The sequence below is a fragment of the Arvicola amphibius genome, chromosome 3 (assembly GCF_903992535.2).
Source record: "Arvicola amphibius chromosome 3, mArvAmp1.2, whole genome shotgun sequence".
Taxonomy (NCBI): domain Eukaryota; kingdom Metazoa; phylum Chordata; class Mammalia; order Rodentia; family Cricetidae; genus Arvicola; species Arvicola amphibius.
The window spans coordinates 139,022,193-139,040,952 of NC_052049.1; the positions used below are offsets into that span (position 1 = coordinate 139,022,193).

The 18,760-nt window shown below is 47.7% G+C and overlaps 1 protein-coding gene across 1 annotated transcript; it reads right to left on the reverse strand.

Annotated features, from left to right (window-relative positions):
- Nucleotides 1–2,340: 2,340 nt before the first annotated feature.
- On the reverse strand, nt 2,341–17,950 carry Ccnb2 (cyclin B2). Its single transcript, XM_038323003.1, has 9 exons — nt 17,833–17,950; nt 15,805–15,933; nt 15,598–15,711; nt 8,078–8,248; nt 7,815–7,973; nt 4,904–5,140; nt 4,625–4,765; nt 3,800–3,910; nt 2,341–2,632 (listed from the first exon to the last, which is right to left on the reverse strand). Exons 1-9 carry the CDS (start codon nt 17,854–17,856, stop codon nt 2,522–2,524), a joined length of 1,197 nt encoding a protein of 398 aa, XP_038178931.1. The 5' UTR covers nt 17,857–17,950; the 3' UTR covers nt 2,341–2,521.
- Between the last annotated feature and the right edge of the window lie 810 nt (nt 17,951–18,760).

The window sequence follows — 18,760 nt, forward strand, 5'->3', positions numbered from 1 at the left end:
CAATTAAGTGTTATCAACAGGAAGCACTTTTAGGGCAATCCCCAGAGGCAACAGGGGGTCCATTAGATATCAAGTCACTCAGGAGAACAGGAATTGGTTAATCACTGGGGCTCTGAAGTCGGTCTGTATGTTCTGAGGGGGGGGGGGAGAGGGTGATTCTCATTCTAGGTTGTTTCCTATAGTTTTTGGAAGGGCAGGAGGGGTTGAAACAGGATTTCTCTGCATGGCCCTCCCTGGCTGGTTAAAAGTGTCCTGACTGTCCTGGAACTTGCTCTGTAGACCTGGCTGGTTTCAGACTCAGAGAATTGCCTGCCTCTGCCTCCCAAGTGCTGGGATTAAAGGCATGCGCCACCACTGCCTGGCTCTGGCTTCCCACAGTTAGGAAATGTGTAGCATCTACTTTTCATTGCTCCTGATACTGTTTCTCCACCTCAGATACTGGCCCCTTGGTCTGCCCCTCGTCTGGTCCCCATGACCAAGGGCATCTCCTAAGGCCAGAGGACGCTATCATCCTAGTGAACCAGTGTCCGTGGAGGTATTATATTTGGGGGACGATGACAGTTTTTCCTCCCAAATAGATCCCCGACACCAGGGATGGTTCTAGACCTCTTCCAGTTGAGGATCCCCCCCCCAAGTAACTGCTTTGTTACAGGTGCTGCTTGCACACCTCATGGGTTTCAGCTCGAAACCCAGACCTCATGGCTGTACAGTGGAACGTGAAAGAAAGAAGGTGGCTATGAATAGCTGCTTCCTGCTGAAAAACGAAAAGCAAGTAGCCTTGGCTGAATACAGGCCCAGCAAGCATCTGAAACCTTGCTGGCCAGCCCGAAAGGACCCATGAACTGTGGATAACCTGTTTCATTGGGTGGACACTAGACTATGAACTTCCCCAAAGGCCTGCTCATCTGGGGACCAGATAGGTAAGGTACGTGATGGCCATAAGAGGCAAACATGAGGAAGGGCCAACCCTGCTTGCCAGTTGTGGCTGGTAATTAGAATTGCTTTTTGGAGCAGGGGGTGGGGTGGGGGGGGTTGTGGCGCACACCTTTAATACAAGCACTAGGGAGGCAAAGGCAGGTGGATCTCTGTGAATTCAAGGCCAGCCTGGTTTACAAAGTGAGTTCCAGGACCCACATAGCTACTGAGAAACCCTGTCTCAGAAAAGCAAACAAAAAAGGAATTGCTCTCTGGAATTTCTGCAAATGACTAAGATACTAAGATAATTTCTGATGGTGAATAGATCCCAAGAGGAGGCAGAACCTGAATTCTGAATTTAGAAGCTATTCATGATACACCCAAGCTCCAGGCTCTCCCTAGCAGCTGCTCGTCTTTCCAAACCTGGCTATCTCCAGCTCTGTGAACTGTGGTGAGTTCCTAATCACTGGCAATGCTTTAACCTCAGGTTCTGAGATCATGCGAGGTTATAGCAGAGCAGTGGCCATCACATTATGGTGAGCTCCGTGAATGGGGCTTCTGGTGTCTCATGGAGCTGTGTGGCTCACAAGTGGTTCTTAGTGCAAGCCAAGTGTTTTAAGGGCCGGCAGCATCAAAATGGAGCTATAGGGGACCTGGTCCTGAGTTCCTGTGGCCAGGGAAAGATGGCAACATGGACCTAAGGAAGACTAAAGGAGGAAATGGGAGATGGCAGGGGACTGAGCAGTGGGCAGCTGTGGAAATCCTGCTACTTGGTTCCAGACTCCTCCTGGAACAGACTAGACAGTACTTGCTGCTCCCTGTCGACAGGCTGAATATGCACATTCAGGCAGAATAGAGAATGAGAGTGGAGAGCACGCAGACCAAGACTTCATGCTCCAAGATTCCTCTGATGTCACCACTCAGCTTCCTTCTCAAACACTAGGCATAGTTAGCTCATCAGAGACTCAAAGGCTTTTCTGTCAGGAGGCGTGGCCCCAATATCTCTTGGGACATTTACTTGCAGGAATTGACCTTTGTTTAGAGTCTTGTTAGCAGGGCCTAAAGGAAAACAAGGTACTAAGTGTCATGCGGCTGCCCCTCCATTTACAGGCACCAAGCAGCTGATTGTGGATACGGCTGTCCAAGCTGTTGCTCACCCCCAAGTCTAGCCAGTGACTGTCTTGGGTTAGGTAAAAGCAGATACTCCTATTGGATTGATCTGAGTGCTCATTGCCAATCACCCATGACCTTATAAAGTTTGAAGACTCTAAAAGGAATGCTTGTCAATCCCCATTCCCAATGTACAGACCAATAGCTAAGACTCCTCTGGGGATAAAGTCCTATCTGCTGCTTAGACCCATTCAGTGTATACAAATATACACAGGATACCTTAAGGAAATCAATAGCTTTATTCTTCCTCAATACAAAGCACAGTTCGGGTAAACCTTTTACATTTCTTCAGTATAGAGTATACAAATATACACAGGATTCCTAAAGAAAATCAATAGCTTTATTTCCCTCAATACATAAAAAATGAGTCTGAGAAGATGTTTTGTGAAGAAAACTAGAGTATGTACAATCAGATGCATGATGGAGGCCCGGCTGCCTAGAGCCTGCCCAACAGAGGGGAGGCAAGGTCTTTGATGGTTTTGGAGTTCAGCTGGGGGATCGTGCTGATCTTCAGGAGCCTGCTGCTGGCATACTTGTTCTTGACAGCCTGCAGAAGGCAGTTGTGGTTAAGTAGGTTTCAGGACCACCCAGCATACCTAGTCTAACCTACAGCTGGGAGGGCGATGGCTGCCATCTCCGCCATCCCAGAGAGCTGATGACGCACGGTCCCTGGGCCTTCCCCTTATAACAGCTGCACCAAGCGGGCTCCTCCAGCCCTGCTAGGCACACAGCAGTGACATAGTTTCAAGATCCGAGGAAGAGGCCCTCTTGGGAGCTATCTGACTGGTGAGGGCACTCTGTCATTGTGAATGATATTGGGACTGACAACACAAACTGGAAAAAGGGAGCCGGAGGGGTGGATCTATGATCTTCAGGAGGACCCCAATTCAATTCCCAGTGCCCACAACCATCTATAACCCCACCCGTAGGAGATTAGACCCACTCTTCTGGCCTCTACAGGCACCTGGTATGTATGTGATGTGCAGACAAAACACTCATGCTTTTTAAAAATGGAACTAAGCCGGGCGGTGGTAGCGCATGCCTTTAATCCCAGCACTCGAAAGGCAGAGGCAGGCAGATTTCTGCGAGTTTGAGGCCAGCCTGGGCTACAAAGTGAGTTCCAGGACAGCCAGGGATACAGAGACACCCTGTCTTAAAAAGTTAAGCGTGTATGGCAGCTAGAACTTCACAAATCCCAGTCACTGTGCCTCCAGTTCAGAGTCACACCAGAACTGCGTGCCAGCGAGGTCATGCAGGAAGGGCAACAAATGCTTTGTTCTGTCACTGGCCTCTTGGGGTATTCTGTGCCCCACCGGCACAGCACCCCACCCCACGCCCCACCGCCCCACGTTTTCCCGGCATAGGTCCCTCTCCCTTCTCTATATTCACTCACTAGGAGCCTTTTCAAAAGGCCTGGATGCAGCCCTGAGTAACAATGAGCTGAACGGGAGGCCACTAGAGGGAGCCCTCTCTTCCCAGCTCCATGGCAAACAGTCTTCCCTGCTTGCTGTGTGCCTGCTCAGGATGTGGATGCAAGTGTGGGAATGCAGGGGCTGGCTGACCAGGCACCAAGCTTACTTAGCTAGCCAAGGTTAACCAATCAGTATATTGCATTCTTGGAGCCTATGCTATAAGAGCATCATGCTTGCTAGTAACACACTTCCACACACAGCCCAGAATCGATGCTTCCCGAGTTCAGGATGCCAGCACTTACAATGAATTTGGTGAGGTTTTCATTGACTTTCACCACGTTCTTGGCCATGTGCTGCATGATTTCCAGCACCTCACTCTCCAAGTATCCTGTGTAATACTGCTGCTTCAAATTCTGGAACACAAGCAGAAGCCATGAAGGGCCCCCAAATGCTTCCTTCCCTTTAGGAGAATACACACCATGTCTCCTGTGTGAGAGCTGTGAGCGAGCTGGGCTGGTGGTGCAGGCCTGTATCCCAGCGACTGTTTAGGGATGACAGGACACCATAGTGCAACCCTGTATCAAGTGATAACAGCTAGAGATACAGCTCTGACGGCATGTGTGAGGGCTTGGAGTCCATCCCAAAATATGACTAAAATTTAAAATTAAAAAAAAAAAAAGCGGGGAAATTTTTACCTTGTAAAACCCAGTCCAGCCCAACCACTTCACCAGCACCAAGCCACAGAGCATGGCTCTGTCCCCGAGACAAGGCTAGTTTAGGACAGTAAAAGGCGCTCAGCTCTAACAGACCAAGTGCTCACAACATGTTTGAGAGCAGTTGCACAGGTCTGGAGGGCGCTCCAAGCAACAAGAATCCTTCCACCCCTTGCTGGGCGAAGGCAGAGTGAAACACATACACGAGAGAGTACCGGCCCTCTCCCCAGAGTGGCACCTGCCTCCCAGCCGGGTCAGCAGTGCTAGCCGAAGCTTGCGGGCCCGACCACGGTACAGTGAAATTCAGACTTGAGAAGGACTGTGTCAGTAAAGTACAGGCCTCGCAGACCCAGGGCCCCGAGTTCACAGCACACGGGCTCCAAATGCAGCCTTCTTCTTCTCCCTTAAACTCACCCATCTTCCCTGGCCCAGCACCTTCTGAGCCAGGCAAGAGGCGGCAGCTGCGACCTGAGAAGGGTGGTAATGCACCATGTCATAGTCGATGAGCGTCAGCTCCATCAGATACTTGGCTAACGTGTGCTGTTCCACGTCAACCTAGGAGAGAGCAGCACACTGAGCACCCGCATTCGGCCCACTCACTTCCCACCAGAAGCTGTCTACAGGAGCCTTCTCTCGGATGTGCTGGGGAGAGAAAGAGCACAAGCCAATCTTCCCGGAGACAGTGGCACTCACCTCCCCGGCTTTGGAGGCTCGCCTTAAGAAGTGGAGTGGCAAAGGCCGGCCTAACTCGAATTTCAGCTCTTTCAAAATCAGAGTCTCCATTTCTCGGATTTGGGAACTGGTGTAAGCATTGTCTGTGATATAAACAAAGTCTTCGATATTTGGAGAAAACATCTCCTCATATTTGGAAGCCAAGAGCAGAGCTGTGATCCCAACCAGCTGCAGCTTCTTCCGGCAGACAGGCTGAGCCTGATTGAAAACAAACACATCCGGAGTCACCACTGATCAATTCCACCAGGGCTCTGGGTGGATGGTGTGACGGAACCAAGTTCTTGCAGGACACAGGAGACCTGAACCGTGGCGGTAAGAGCAATCACTGCGCGGGGCATAGCGGTAAGATTCCAACACACCACCTCACTGGGTCCTCCCAGAGGACCTGACGCCAGAGATTTGGGTGGTGGTCCCAAATGTCTGCACGGTCTTGACCTGTACTTGGTGTGCTCTGCAAGTCACAGCAAAAGTGAGAACTGAATGGCGGCTGAAATATTCCCTACTCAAAGTACACTCACCAACCACCTTGAAAAGCCTCTTGTTCAAACAAACTGCCACACGCATACAAAAATCTCTCCCCAATGCTTCAGAGTTGGGGGGAAAACCTCAGTGAACTAAACTATGTGCTTTAAACTTCCTGAAACAGACTGGTGAGATGGCTCGGCGGTAAAGGCTTGACGACTACCGCACCTGGATCTGAGCCTGAGCTCCGGCATCCACAAGGTGGAAGGAGAGAACCAGCTCTCAGAGCTGTCTCTCACCTCCACGGGGGCTGCCACACTAAGTACGTGGAAATTTCTTCTTCTTTTTTTGAAAAAAGATTTATTTATTATGTGTACAGTGTTCTTCCTGCACATCAGAAGAGGGCACCAGATCTCATCACAGATGGTTGTAAGCCACCATGTGGTTGCTGGGAATTGAACTCAGGACCTATGGAAGAGCAGCCAGTGCTCTTAACCTCTGAGCCCCAGTAAATGTAAATTTCTTAAAAAAGAGGTAAGGAGGGGAAGAGAGACACCTCAGTGGGTAAAGGCACCTGCTGCCCTGATGACCTGAGTTCAATCCCTGGAACCCATGTGGCACAGGGGTGAGAACCAATCCCCGAGTTGTCTTTCCTACCTTCATCCTATGACACACCCATACCCCAAACACACACAAGTAAAAGAGTTTAGTTTGTTTTTAGAAATTATTTACTTTATGTGTGTTGGTGTTTTTCCTACATGTATGTCTGTGTGACAGTCTCAGATCCCTTGGAATTGAACCCAGGTCTTCTGGGAGGGCAGCAAGTGCTCTTAACCACTGGGCCATCTCTCCAGCCCCTTTAGTTTTTTAACTGGGACTTTGCTTTTCTTGCTTCTGCTTTTATTACTGGAAGTCTACATACAAGATAATACTGTATTTTCCTGCCCAGTGAGTATACTGAGAACCACTCAATCTATTAGGATTTGAAAGTATCTCAGTCATTATTTTAAGTGATAATTATCACCATATCGTTAGAGCAGAATCTGTATACTTGGGCTAACCATATACTATGAGTATTGACTTTTAAGTCAGTCTTTGTCTGCGAGGGTGCTGTGATAAATAACACCCTGGCTGTTTCCCACTGAGCTCCACTCCCAGCCCTAGGATCCCAGATGATAGAGTGGCTGCTTTGCCTAGCAGGCTCAAAGCTGTGGGACTCCAGCAGCAGCCTGCAGGTAAAGCAGACATCTGGTACCTCTGCTAGGCACTCAGTATCTTGTGCATTAACAGCTGATGAATATTTCAAAGGTAACTCTAGGGTCTCAGCCACTCCCTACATTCCTCCTGATATACTCTGGGTTCTCAGTCTGCTCCACACTAGTATCCCCGCTCTTTGTTTTGGGAAGGATTTGGCCTCTTTTGGCATTTCTTTTTTTTTTCTTCAAAGATTTATTTGTTTATTATCTATATAGTGTTCTGTCTGAAGGTATGCCTATATGCCAGAGAGGGGACCAGATCTCATTCTGTATGTCTGTGAGATACCATGTGGATGCTGGGAATTGAACTCAGGACCTCTGGAAGAGCAGACAGTACTCTTAACCTCTGAGCCATCTCTCCAACCCTCTTTTTGCATTTCTATGGTGATTCATTACCACAGCTAGTTAGAAATCAAGATTCTTAGTTGGGCGGTGGTGGTAGACACCTTTAATCACAGCACTTGGGAGACAGAAACAGGTGGGTCTTTGTGAGTTCAAGGACAGCTAGGACAATTACCACAGAGAAACCAAGATTCTCTCCCTCAGCTCTGAGATGAGGGAACATGGACACTGAGAGCATCAGACAGTGAAAATGGTGTGGACAGGGCTGGAACACCAGCATCAATGGCACCAGAGGCTTCGGCTCACTTCTGTGCCATGTGATGGTTTATTTCCCTAATAAACAACCACAGCTATGCAGGACCCATAAACCAAAACTCTTTAGCCCAAAATACCTGTCCTCATGTGACAAGCTGTAGTCAAACATAAACGTACTGAAATTAGTAGACAAAACTACCTCTAAGCTTGTAATACAAGGTATACATGCAAGACCTCACACAGTGACCTCAGGATTAGACCTGAGGTTCATCCCCCAAGAGACTTCCATTACCTATGTGCAAATCAAATTAAAAACAGATTCAGGAAAGGATACTGTGAATGTGTGTCCTGGGGCGAACAGGATTGCCAGAGCTGGTCAGCACCATTAAAGGCCTCACACCTTTGGCCTGCTTCCCCATTTTAGCAACTGAAACTCTGGCATTTCTGCTAGGCTGCCAGTCTTTTCCTTCCTGGGAGCCCCAGCTCAGCTTTCTGCTTCAGAAGCATCGATGCCATGTTCATGGGGCAGCCAGCACCACGGCCCCGGCTGCACTCACCTGTAGGAACCGGTCCATGATGGCAATGCACATGTACAGAGTTTCCTGTAGAAGCCTAAACTTGGAATGAACCTGGACCAACCAGTCCACCAGGATGGCACGCATACGTCCGTTTATATCTCTTCCATCTAAGAAGTGCGGGTTGATGGACTGCAAAACCTATTGGGGCAATTCAAAAGTTCAACACGCTAATGTCATTTCCTCCCCACATCCCTGCTAAGGTCCACACTGCTAGTGCAACCCAGACATAAAGGCCTGCCCACCTCCAGCTGCCGGAGATACTGGTAGATGTCCTTCACGTAGTCACTGCAGAGCTGAGGGTTCTCCCAGTCCTCGTTATCTATGTCCTCAATCTTGCAGAGCAAAGCATCCGAGAAAGCTTGGCAGAGGTTCTCTTCCTTCATGGAGACATCCTCAGGGGCAGGCAAAGGGTCCTACTCCGGTAGGAAGACTGGAGTTACTGTGCTGCTGGAGCGTCTACCCCTGCATCTCGCACAGGCTTGTTTTCTGTGTCCCGCGAGCTTCTGTGTCTAGTTAACTACTTTGTTCACAAGGGAGCCCTCACACAGCGGGTGCTCAGAAATGAATGTGGGAGACCACGGAGGTCAGAGAACACCGGAGCTGATGGCTCCCCGGCAGCAACCTCCCCTGCAATCATGTTTTTGCTTTTCCACTACTCCCTCTAAGTTTAGACCCTGGCAAGCAGAAGGCAGAAGGGCTTATTCCAGTCTGAATAAGCAGGAGACGACATAGGCTTAGCAGGGATGCGGCCTGGATCTTATGTACTTATGCTGACAGGGTGGTTATTTGTAAATTCACACAAATTAAAAAGTTATGCAGTTCAAACAAATGTTTTCTTTCTCCTTTTGGTTTTTTAAGACAGTTTCTCTGTGTAGCCCTGGCAGTCCTGGAACTTGCTCTGTAGACCAGGCTGGCCTCAAACCCACAGAGATCCACCTGCCTCTTCTTCCTGAGTTCTGGGATTAAAGGCGTGTCCCATCACCACCCGGCTCAAATAAATATTTCATAATGAAGTATAAACTACTGTTTGAAAAGAATAAGCGGCCCCTCTCAAAGTGCTGAACAGGACTGACTTCTAGACCATGAAGAATACATATTACGGGAACAAAATGCAAACCCAGAGCACAGCTCGTGTAAGCCATCAGGGTTAAAAGCTGGACGTGCTGACTCAGGCCTGCAGTCTAAGCACTGGGGGTGGAGGGGTAAGGCAGGAGGATAGCCATGAACTGGAATCCAGCCTGAGCTAGAAAGTTCCAGGTTAACAGCGCTAGAGTGAGAAAATGATTCAAAAATAACAAAAAGTTAAAACAAAACCACATAGGTAATTTTAACTAAGTTGAAGATTAATAATTTCTAGTCAGAGTAGGAAACAGGAGGTGGAGGGTTAGGGAAGAGGCAGTTCAAAACATGATCGGCCTTTTTAGCGATATACGAAGGTGAAGGTCCAGACCAACAAAGGCTAAGCAGGTATGCCTGCCACTTACTCAGCATTTACAAACCTCAGAGATTCGGAACGAATGAGATACAGATTCCTGGGTAAGCGTGACCCTTTCAAGGACTCCATCACTGTTCAGACTCGTCACTAAGTGCTGCGGGCCCACCGTGCCATCCTCTGTACAGTGTGTGAGGCACTAGAGGATCAGCGCTAAAGCCAGCCTAGGCTACATAGCGGGAGCCTGCCTCAACTCTGTAGGGATAGTAGTTAAAATAAGATGATGGTCACCTCACCTGAGTGACCTGAGAGAGTACAGAGGGGTGGAGCCAGGAGCAGTGGTCATGGGAGTGCAGAGGTACGCTGCTATACAGCAGGGCAACATAGAGAGCAGTCCTGCTGTTAGCCAAGGCCACCCCATACTGAAAAGCTTCTCTCTCTTTTGTTTTTGTTCTGTTTTTTTTTTTTTTTTTTTTTTTTTTTTGAGATAGGGTTTATCTGTGTAACAGCTCTGGCTGTTCTGAAACTCAGTTTGTAGATCAGGCTGGTCTCAAACTCACAGAGATTCACCTGTCTCTGTCTCCTAGACGCTGAGATTAAAGGCATGCACCACCACCCCCTGCTAAAGCTTCTCCATTTTAGTTGAACACTGTCAAGTCCTGAGACTAAAGTACTCTGGCTCCAGAGCTAAAGCAACTTGTTTTTCCAGTTTCTTGCCCCCCCCCCCCCACTGATCCAGCACTCACTGTATCTCTACAGCTACCCTTAACGATGGTCAGCTGCAGGCCAAACAGGCAAGAAAGTCCCCTTTCTGCCCTACAGCTACCCCAGCCTGTGAGCTGAAAGGGTTCCAACTCTTAAAGCGGAGACCCCGCTGTAGTAGGTCTATCCTGAATACAGCCAATGGTGTTACTGAGTGGCTGTCCCTCTGTCTTTCTCTCAGAGCAATCTCACAGCATGCTGCCCATCCTCTAAAGGTCTCGCCAGTAAGAATGGGGCAGGAGATAAAAGTTTAACCTTCATTTGCCTGGTGTGTGTGTGTGTTTCAAAGGGTCAAATGATCATGCAGGAATAAGTGCCATTTTTATGCATCAGTTAAAAAAATAAATAAAAACATGAAATTTAAACATCACTTGTTAGGGTCAGCAACTCAAAATTTGTCCTTAAAAATTAATAGCAATTTAAAAATGGCAGAAGTAATATGCAAGTTAAAACCTTCAAACTAGACTAACAAAGAAGCCATGGACAACTGAAAAGACCAGCTGAGGAAGTGCCATCTGACTTAACTCAGGAGCCCTTTATTTGGAAGGATGGAGGGCTAGGTGGGGGCTGTCACAGGGAGCGCTCAGGTGTTGATGGTGGTTCCCACGCTGCTGCCTTGTTCCCTGTTTGCTGACACAGGGTCTTGCCTGTGAAAAGCAGAGGGCTGTCCTGGCCCTTACAGTCCTACCGCCCTGCCTCAGTGCTGGGGTTCCGGGCCACACCTCCATGCAATGGAGAAGTGCGGCAGGGAGGGGCTCCATGAGGAACTGCTCCAACAAGTGTTCCCTCAGAGCTGGGCAGTGGTGGAGCAGAACCTGTTACCAAGACTGTCTCTAGGCAGCAAGGAGGCTTAGCTGTGTCCTGTCTGTCTACGCCCAGCTTTAGAGCTGTTGCGCTTTACTCCTTTTACTTAAAAGGCCGAGAGCTGCGCTTATTTTCCATTCACTCACAGGTTTTGTGTATTTTCTTTCTCCTTCTTTATGGCCCAGGCTGACCTTGAACTCAATGACCTTGAACTGCCCCCACCCCCACCCCCACCCTGCCCTCAGAGCTGCTACCACACTGTTTCTGTACTGCTGTGAATGGAGAACACTTCCCAAGATCCTTAGCTGCCTGGTCTGTCTGGGCCCTAGGAATCTTGCTTGCCCATGCTTGCCCATGCTTGCCCAAATTTGCAGCAAATACCCTTCTTTCCTCAAACTAGTCAGTGTTTACTGAGGCCTTCCAGCTCAGAAAAAAACACTGGTCGCCCCCTCCTCGTTCCCCCCACGCACACCAAATGCTGTGTGAGAACTGCTGTGAACGCCTAGGTCTCAGCCATCTGAGAAGCGGCTGCCTCGTGCACACAGCTGCCTCGTGCACACAGCAAGCTGCTCCCCCTCCAGGTTTATAACCTGGGATTCTGGGAGCATCAGCTTTCACGGACACAGGGATCCACAGCTTTCTAGGGAAGTTACTAGAACCCTACGCTCCACTGGTGTGTGTACAACTCCAGAGATGGTCTGTAAAGTGGCAGCAAAGAGGCAGGTAACAGCCAGGGCCAGGCTCGAAGAGGCGAGGCTCTCGTGCAGACACTGTGGGCTCCATGGTCCCTTCGCTACTGTGAATCAGAAGTCAGTGTGTCTGAGTGGCAGTAACTAACTGCTCCTTGATGGTGAGTCTAAGTCGCAACACCCAGCACACCCTCTAATGAGTGGTATTTTAAATACTGTTTATACTTGTACGTGTGTGTGTACGTGTGTGTGTGTGGAGGGGGGTCTGCACAGCCATGCCCACAGCGGCCAGAAGAGGTTGAATTGGTTGAATTCCTGGAAACTAAGTTATGTGAGCCACCCAGCACCAGTGCTGGGAACGAAGTCCTCCAGTCCTGTGTAAGAGTAGTACGTGGAGTCATCTCTCTAGTCCCGAGAAGTTGGAAGGGATTTTACATGGACTGGGCTCTTAGCCCCTTTTTTGTCTGAAACAGGGGGCCTCGAGCCATGGAAAAAAGGAAACCAAAGTGAGGGGAGCATTGAAGGTCACAGGAAGAAACAATATTTTCTTTCTTCTTTTATAAATACTGGTTTTTTTTTTTTTTCCCCAATGTTGAGGACTAAACCCTGGGGCTCTTACATGCTAAGCACAGCATCTACAGCTGAGCTACTGCCATCTTGATTGATAGATGCCTTTCTTCTTTGCTTTAGTTGTTTGTGAAAGCCTGAATTATTTATCCTGGGCTGGCTTTGAACTCCATAAGTAGCCAAGGATGGCCTTGAACTTTGATCCTCCTGCTAGGATTACAGATGGCCACCACCACAGACTAGCTCATGCAGTGTTGGGCACTGAACCTAGGCTTCATGTAGGCTGGGCAAACACTCCACCCACTGAGCTGTAACCTTTGACCCTGAAGCCTGAAATTCTTAAAGCCAATATTCAAAAATAAAACGTCAATTAAAATTTTACATAAATGCATGCTTTTTAAGAGCAAATCTGAGCTGGGGGAAGGCATACACCTTTAATCCCAGCACTTGGGAGGCAGAGGCAGGCCGGCACTACACAGAGAAACCCTGTCTTGAAACACCCCCAAGAAAAAGAGCAAATCTGATTTTTCACATTACATAGTATCATAATCTGATTTTGTCACTTAATGTCCCCAACACTTTTACATCTTTAAATGCCATATTAATTCATATTTATGGTTGTATAGGATCTCATTAAATATGTTGAATGGATCTCCCAGTTAAGATTATTTCTGTTCACTGGGTGGTGGTAGCACATGCCTTTAATCCCAGCACTTGGGAGGCAGACACAGGCGGATCTCCATGAGTTCGAGGCCAGCCTAGTCTACCAAATGATTCTAGGACAGGCTCCAAAGCTACAGAGAAACCCTGTCTCAAAAAAAAAATTATTTTTATCAAATAAATATTCATTGGCCAGGCATGGGCTTGACATATGCCTATAATTCCAGCACTTGGAGGCAGAAGCAGGAAGACTACTCTGAGTTTGAGATCAGCCTGAGCCACAGTGAAAGACCCTGAAAGAGAAGGGATGGAGGAGGAGGAAGATGGTTCCTGTGAGAGGGGTAAAGGAACTTGCTGCCACCCTAACCCTGCAACTCACATGGAGGAAGAAAAGCCACCCTGGAAAGTTGCCCTCTGACCGCCACATGCACATGTGCACACACACACTAAATGCAACACTTTTAAGAAGGGGTGCCTAAAGATGTGGTTCAGTCGGCAAACATATGCCTAATGTGCATGAGGTCCTAGGTTTGATCTTCAGAACACAAAGTGGGCATGGTAGTACTCATTGTGATCCCCAGGACTTGACAAGGTAGAAGTGTTACCCTAGGACACACAGAGTTTGAGGGCATGAGATCTTGCATCGAAAGACACACACATTGGAGAGATAAAGTCCAGACTCTAAGGCCTACAAATCAATCTGCAACTTTCTTCCCAACCTTATCTCCTGCTTCCTCAGACAAGCCTTTGACATAGCGTAGACCTGCAGACCCCTTGACTAAAGGATTATGTATGATTCTATATAAGCCTACTGCACTTTTTAAGATTTATTTACTTAAGCTGGGCAGTGGTGGAGCACGCCTTTAATCCTAGCACTCGGGAGGCAGAGGCAGGTAGATCTCTGTGAGTTCAAGGCCAGCCTGGTCAACGAGAGCTACTTCCAGGACAGGCTCCAAAACTACAGAGAAACCCTGTCTCGGGGGAAAAAAAAGATTTATTTATTATGTATGCATATTCTGCTTGCATATATACCTGTAGGCCTGAAGAGGGCACCAGATCTCATTATAGATAGCTATGAGTCACCATGTGGTTGGAAATTAAACTCAGGATCTCTGGAAGAGCAGCCAATGCTCTTAACCTCTGAGCATCTCTCCAGCCCAGCCTATTGTATCTTTGTGCTGTGATGTTGTTGCTGCCCTTAATCACAAAAAAGTGCTGTCTCAGTTACTTTGCTATTGCTGTGATAAGACAGCATGACCAAGGCAACTTATAGAAAAAGAACACTTAATTTGGGTCTCACAGGTGCAGGGGGCTAAAGTCTATGACCATTGTGACAAGGAGCATGGCAACAGGCAGGCAAGCATGGTGCTAGAGTAGCAGCTGAGAACTTACATCTTAGTCCACAAACAAAAGGCAGAGAGAGCTAAATGGGAATGGTGTGAACCCCTAACTACACACCTCCTTCAACAAGGCCACACCTCCCAATCCTTCCCAAACAGTCCCACCAACTGGGAACTAAGTATTCAAGTATATGAGCCTATGGGGGTTATTCTCATCCAAACCCTGTCAAGTTTTCTCAGAATCACCACTGAAGCTAGGGAGATGGCTCAGGGGGTAAAGTGCTTATCCATGTTTGATCCCCAGAATCAAATCAGTATAAAAGCTAACAGTGGTGGTGGCATGTGCTAGGGAGTCTGAGACATACAAATCTTAGCGGGCCCATTGACCAATCAGCATAGCCTACTTGGTGAGCTCCTAGCCCCCTGAGACACCCTGTAAGGAGGAAAAGGAGAGAGGAAAAATATTGTCAGGCCTAACATGATGGTACATGCCTTTAATTCCAGCATCTGAGAGGCAGAGGCAGGCAGGCAGATCTATGAGCTCCAATCCAGCTGGGGCTATATAGTGAGATCCTTTCCCAAAAAAAAAAAAAAGCCATACCACCTGAGGAACAACATCTAAGATTATCCTCTGACATACACATACACACCCCTCTGAGAACCAAGTAGCCCTGGGCCACAGAGTCCCTTAGAATCTGGCCCTTCTTGAGTTGTCTTCCAGAGACTGTGGCCTTCCCAGCCACCTGACACTGTGATGCCTCAAGTCATTAATGACACCCCCTAAGATTGCTAACCTTGTTTCAGGGAACATAGGTCCCTCCTAGATATGCCTCCTGATACAAGACATTGCTGGAACCTTAACACAACAGGATGTGCACAGTAAGTGCTCAATATAGGGATTTCTCAAGAATATCTGAAGTTTCGCTTTGAAGTGAAATCATACAACACACACTCAGAGACAGAGATACAATGAAATGCTTATTGCCGTAGCTTGTCACTACAACAAAGTCTATCTAATAGAAATTCTATATGAGAGCATGCATACATTTGATCTTATGGGAAATGGGTAAGCCACCAATTCCCTTAGCATTCTGAGTCCAGCTGAGTTACTCAGTTATAGAGACCCCCATTAATTAATGTACAATTAAGGGATTATCTTATTTTTATGTAAGTTTCAGGCTTCAGAGTGGTGGGTTTCCAGTGGTAAGGAAGGTCATTCCTACTGTGCATTATTTTAATAAAACCCACCAAGTTGGGGGCTGGAGAGATGATTCAGCGGTTAAGAGCACTGGCTGCTCTTCCAGAGGGCCCAGGTTTATTCCCAGCACCCACATGCCAGCGCACACCTCCTGTAACTTCAGTTACAGGGCATCCAATGTCTTCTTTTTGCCTCTCAGGTCACCAGAGTCAAAAGTGGTGCACAGACATACATGGAGGAAAAATACCCATACTCGAGACATTAAAATTAAAGAATGGAAATGCATGCAGGTAAGTTCAATCCCTCCTACCTTCGGAGCCAGCGTCTCCATCTGCACCGGCTTCACAGAAGCGGTAGGTTTCGGCTGTTTGTTGGCATTTGTCACTTTGGGGGGCTGAACTGGTATTTTGATGTTCTGAGGTTTCTATAAGGGGAAAAAAAACCAGTGAGCAGGGCAAGACAACCAGTGCAGGCCCTATACAGCGTGGCTCTCCACACAGGTCACCTCGCCCGTTACCTTAGCCACTTGGGTTGCTCTGGTTGTAACTTTATTTCCAATTTCTTCTAAAACTGCCCGGCGGATAGTCACATGGCTCTTAGTTTTCGGATTAACTCCTGTGTCAATATTCTTCAAATCACTGGACACCTTAAAACAAAACAGAAACAAAAGACCCACAACCGACAACAAATAAGCAAACAAACAAACAAAAGGTTATACAGAGAAAATGAAAAAAAAATCCCCACCTACCTAATGTCAGATACTCCAGAATTGCTCTGGAAAAGGTGAACAGACTGCACTCTATTTATAAAGGGGAAAGCGGCGCTGGAGACGGCTCTCTGAAGTTAAGAGCATTGGCTGCTCCTGGAGCAGACAACCCCAGCACCCACTGGCAGCTTACAACAGCCTGTCACACTAGTTCCAGGGGTCTGATGCCCTGCCCTGGATTTCAGTGTACTGCATATACATGGAAGAGTATGAGTGCACATAAATAAAGGGTTATCATTTTAAAGGGAAAAGGTGCATTTTTAGGAAATCTAAAACTGCTATTTGAAGTATCACTCTAAAATTGGGCAAATCCCCCACCTACCTTACCTGTAAGACAAAGATCTCCCTACTGCTCTTACGAACTGCTTTGCATATTCAAGCAGTCTTTAAGAGATGTCAAGGTTCCACACCTCAGTGATTGCTTCTCAGAAACCTGTGTCTCTCGTCAAGCGATCCTTGTGGTCATTTAGTTAGAAACCTCCCTTCGCAGAGTATATCCATAAATGATAAAGAGCTTTGATAGCACTAGTTAATAACAGGTCGGGTTGTTTAAAACACCTGTGCCTCAGACCTACAGTAGCTTTCGATTATAATACCAGTCAAGGAATAAGAATGACACCTACAGAGATGGGCTTTTTACAGAAACACAGCTTTTTATAGCACAGACTCTCTCGAGTTAAAGTTATTTGCAATGAAACGGGAGAGATACAACTGTATGAAAAAGGAAAAAACTACTGACAGTTAACAAAACAAGGTTTGTTACTCACACCCCAAAGTTTACTCTGTTGTAGAAGTAATAAATATTTCATGGCTGGGCGGTGGTGGTGCACGCCTTTAATCCCAGCACCTGGGAGGCAGAGGCAGGCGGATCTCTGTGAGTTCAAGGCCAGCTTGGTCTACAAGAGCTAGTTCCAGGACAGGCTCCAAGGCCACAGAGAAATACCTCCCAACTGGGGGCAGGGTAAACTGACCTCTCAGGATAAGCCAGGCAAAACCCTAGCTCATCCCAACAGAACGAGTTTAAGTATTGAATAACTTGAAAGAACCAATTAGACAAAAATTACTTGTTAGTGGGAGTTAGATCTATAAGACTCGAACTCTGACTTTATATTCATCAATTTTTAGGATTTAGATTCCCTAAGCGACGATGTCGAATCTTTCTTGCCAGCACTCCACTGCTAATTTCAGAAAGTGTTTAAAAGTTCACCGTCTTCCAGGTTAAAGCCTGGTAATGAAGACTAGGTTTAAATTCACATGGAAGAGGAATTGGCAGTTTTTAACTAGCCAGGATAATGGCAGCCAGCTGTGCTGGCACCTCTAGTTTTCAACAAGGTAAAGTAGACCCAGGTACAATTCCAGCCTAAAAGCTAGTAATATTTTAATTCTCGAAATATGAATTTGTACGTGTCGTCTCCCCTTTCCCCCCCATCTGCAATACTGGGGTCCAAGTTTTGCACTCTTCCACTTGGGTGGGTTTTTGTTTTGTTTTGTTTTTAAGAGGACAAACCCACATTTTAATGAACGTGGCCTGGAAGACAGTGTGCAGATGCCAATGGGAAGTTCACACAAAGCAAACTGTGAAAAAATGTGAAAAGCAGAAACATGGTACTGGACGGCTTCCCGGTTCCTCCCGGTCCTCATCCCCAGCGCAGAGCAGCCCTGAGCAGTGACAGCGATGGGGACCCCAGGCCCTTGCCTCTAGACAGCTCTGCCAAGGCCTCGCCGGCAGCCTCCCGGGCCACCGGGCAGGGCAGGACACCGCAGCCCGGGCGCACTCACCGTCGGGCGTCGGAGCAGCGCCATGAGGGTCGCGCTGGGAAGTGCGGACTGGGGAAGCCACCGGAGTCCGCGGCGCCGTTGGGCGTCTCAGGGTCTCGCCGCTCAGTACTCACGGCCGGGTCGCCGATTCAAATACCGCACCGCTCGCGCCCCATTGGGCAGCTGCACGCACGGCGCGCGCTCCCCATTGGCTGGGCCTGGAGGTCTTTCTGCACACTGATTGGCTGACTCCTATTTGCTTGTTATAGCAACCAGCGAGGCGGCAAGGCTTTGTTGTTTCCTTGCCTACGGTTTTTTTAAATCTTGTCCCTGAGATAATTTTTTCTCCCATTGGAAAAGCTAATCTAAAATTTGACAAAAAAAGCTCACCTACGGACAGATGTCTTTAGAAGTTTGTTCTGGGTGGGCAGAAGTGGGCTCTAGTGAATATCCTCGAAATGCTACTTCTGACCTTGCTTCCTCTTCCGGAAACATCTACTTGGGAATTTGGCTTGGGGTATAGAGTCACTGTCTTCAGGTCGTTCAGAGCTACGCGACGATTGAGAATCCAACGTGTGCAACGGATACCCAGCAGAGGCACAAATCAAACTAAAAGTGATTTGTGTGAGTATCAACACGCTAATACCAGCCAGACTCGGAAGTATTTATCAAATGACAGTGTAATTAATGTGCGCAAGGTTTCAAGAAGAAAAATAAGGTGTGTCACAAGCTGTGAACAGTGAGAGAAGAGGCCAAAGAACAGAATGTTATCCTGGAGAAAAGAAGGTGGTCAAGACAGAAAAAGAAGGCTGAGGTGGGGAGCTGTTGCTTAGTTGTATGATGCATGTGCAAAGTCCTGAAGATGTATTCCCAGCACAGAGAAAATCAAAACACAGAAAATGGTTCAGTGCTCAAAGGCAGCAGAACGACGTAAGGTCGGGCTCCATGT

Coding starts and splice junctions, on each gene's coding strand:
- Ccnb2 (XM_038323003.1), bottom strand. CDS start 17,856: ATGGCGCTGCTCCGACGCCCGACG. Junction 15,712..15,804: donor GAGCAACCCAAGTGGCTAAG/GTAACGGGCGAG, acceptor TTCCCCTTATAG/AAACCTCAGAACATCAAAAT. Junction 5,141..7,814: donor TCATGGACCGGTTCCTACAG/GTGAGTGCAGCC, acceptor GTTTTCAATCAG/GCTCAGCCTGTCTGCCGGAA.